The 2,441-nt window shown below is 35.1% G+C and overlaps 1 protein-coding gene across 1 annotated transcript in view; it reads right to left on the bottom strand.

Annotated features, from left to right (window-relative positions):
- Nucleotides 1–113: 113 nt before the first annotated feature.
- Nucleotides 114–2,441, bottom strand: part of LOC116844144 (angio-associated migratory cell protein-like) — a 12,289-nt gene continuing 9,961 nt past the window's right edge. The window contains exons 6-8 of the mRNA XM_032815309.1: nucleotides 934–1,118; nucleotides 628–849; nucleotides 114–556 (exon numbers count right to left, since the gene is read on the bottom strand). Of these exons, the coding sequence (XP_032671200.1) occupies nucleotides 368–556; nucleotides 628–849; nucleotides 934–1,118 (596 nt within the window). The 3' untranslated portion in view covers nucleotides 114–367. The remainder of the gene's footprint in view (nucleotides 557–627; nucleotides 850–933; nucleotides 1,119–2,441) is intronic.

Below are 2,441 nucleotides of genomic sequence, written 5' to 3'. Positions count from 1 at the left end.
GCTCGAGTCAGCGCGGCCCAGTAATATAACATGCGGATGTCGGCACGTGACGATTGGAAGAACAACTCCCTATGCTTATTTTGTTACGCTCTTACATCTTGCCGCGTCTACTGTCACACCGCGTCGAGGCGAGATGTAGGAGCGCAGCGATATAAGTAAGCAGTCGCGCGTTGTTCTTCTAATCGCCGCACGCTATATTACTGAGTCGCGCTGCGACTCAAGCGCTCCTCCTCCGACTATTCAATGCGCGTTTTTCTTTAATTTTTCGCAATTAATTTCTTGGTTATTATTATGAATGCCGTAAAACGGTATAATGTGTATCTCACAGTATTTCACGTATAATGTGAATATAATTATAGAAAAAAACTTACTTTGACATATATAAATCCTCTATCCATATTTGTCCCTTGCAAAGCCAAAGATATTTGCCCGTTTTTGCATCAACACAACCTATTATTCCATCTGATGTACTCAGAAATAATATTGTTGAGTTAGTTTTCCATAATATTTTAGTTATAGGACGTCCCGGGTAAATATGTATTGTGTACTTAAGAATCTGGAGAAAACCCAATCTTGATACATCCTTTTTATTAAGGAAAACTTAACTACAAATAAAAAAAGTAATACCTGTTTAGAAACGTCCCATATGAAAAGTTTGCCATTATACGTTCCAGAGGCAGCTAAGGGAAGCGTAGGATCTCTACAAAACGCTACTGTATTTGGCCAATCTTTATTGGACTTACTCTCTTGCTCATCCTTTGTACAATCATTATGTTTTTTACTTTTTTGCTCATCCTCTATACAATAATCATGTTTTCCAAAATTAAGGTTTTGAAGTACCGCAATTAGCTGAAAAATTAACATGGAAATCATTTCAAGTTACAGATTTACGATCTATACATAAGCGTCTAAGATTATTGTTGATTTGCTTACTTCGCCATTGTGCGGTGCACTGAGTCTAGTCTTGCCGTCTTTCGACGTTGAAATTAACAATTTATTGTTTACGTCACAATCGATGCTGATGATATCATCTTTATAACCTTCAGAAATGGGTAATCTGATGTCTTCCTCATAGTTATAGTTTAAGTTTAAGCTACGTATTAAACGAAAGGTACTAGCTATTAAAAAAGATAAAAGTTAGATTAGAAGTTAAAATGTTAGTAACTTTTAACTCAACTTATAAATTGAGGCCACAGATGTCTATACTAAACTAGATTGCTAATTAGGGTTGCGGACTTGCATCGGTTTCCGGTTTGTATGCGAGAAAATGGCGGCAGTCCTGTTTGTGTCACTTGTGTATCTTACAACGACAGTGTGAGTCAGCGTAGCATTAATTTGCTGTCGTAAAACCAAAAATGCCAACATCTTGTTACATCAAAAAATATCGCAACAAAAAAAAAGATGGTATTGGACGTTATTTGCTTTGCTCATTTTCAACAAAAAAATTTTATAACTAAGGCCGGTATTTATAGTCCAATCTTATATTTAAGATCATCTTAAGTACTGTCTTAAGATGTCATGAACCAATCACAGAGCCGTATTCGCATCTTAAGACATTACTTAAGACGGTCTTGAAATAAGATTCGACTATGAATACCGCCCTAAATCTAGTGAAAATATGTATTGGCAGCGGCCATTTTTTGAAATACACCAGAAATTTTATCGAACGCAAGCCATGTTATCCCAATGATGACATGTTATCGAGTTTAGTATATCATCTTAGTATATCAGCTGTAATACATAAGAAATGGACCAATCGCAATTGACTGTTCTTGTAATAATCGACTGCAATTGGTCAATTTCTTATGGATTACAGCATAAGTTAACGGTTAAGGCCATCATAAATCGATCTTAGGGCCTGTTTCACCAACTCAGGTTAAACTTACCGACGGTTCAAAGTAGCAGAGTAGCTAACTGAAAATTCTAATAAATAAGAATGACAAAGTACTCATGTCCATCAGTTGGAATTCTAATACCATCGGTCAAATTTGACCTTAACCGGAGTTGATGAAACCGGTCCTTAAAAGTCTTGAAAGCTTTAAAGGCCAATTTATGATGGCCGTAACTGTAAACTTATGCTGTAATCCATAAGAAATGGACCAATTATAGTTGACTATTCTTGTAATAATCGACTACAATTGGTCAATTTCTTATGAATTACAGTATATGTTAACGGTTTCGGCGATCACAAATCGGCCTTAAAATGTAAGCAGTAAGGAAACTGACCAATCATAAACGACTATTTTTCTTACAGTCGAAAAATAATTAACTGCGACTAGTCAATTTGCTTAATATACTTTCATTATTTATAAATTTAAACTAAATTTAAAGACTATTTATGAAATAAAAATACACACACACACACATATATACAGGGTGTCCCGCGTAAGACGCGCCAAAAGAAAAATATAAATAGAACAGATAAAAGTGAACAAATATTA

The sequence above is a fragment of the Odontomachus brunneus genome, unplaced genomic scaffold, assembly GCF_010583005.1.
Source record: "Odontomachus brunneus isolate Ranch 3 - 2012 unplaced genomic scaffold, Obru_v1 Obru_scaffold_039, whole genome shotgun sequence".
NCBI lineage: Eukaryota > Metazoa > Arthropoda > Insecta > Hymenoptera > Formicidae > Odontomachus > Odontomachus brunneus.
The sequence above is the reverse complement of the archived record's forward strand: the minus strand, read 5'-3'. Positions and strand labels throughout refer to the sequence as shown.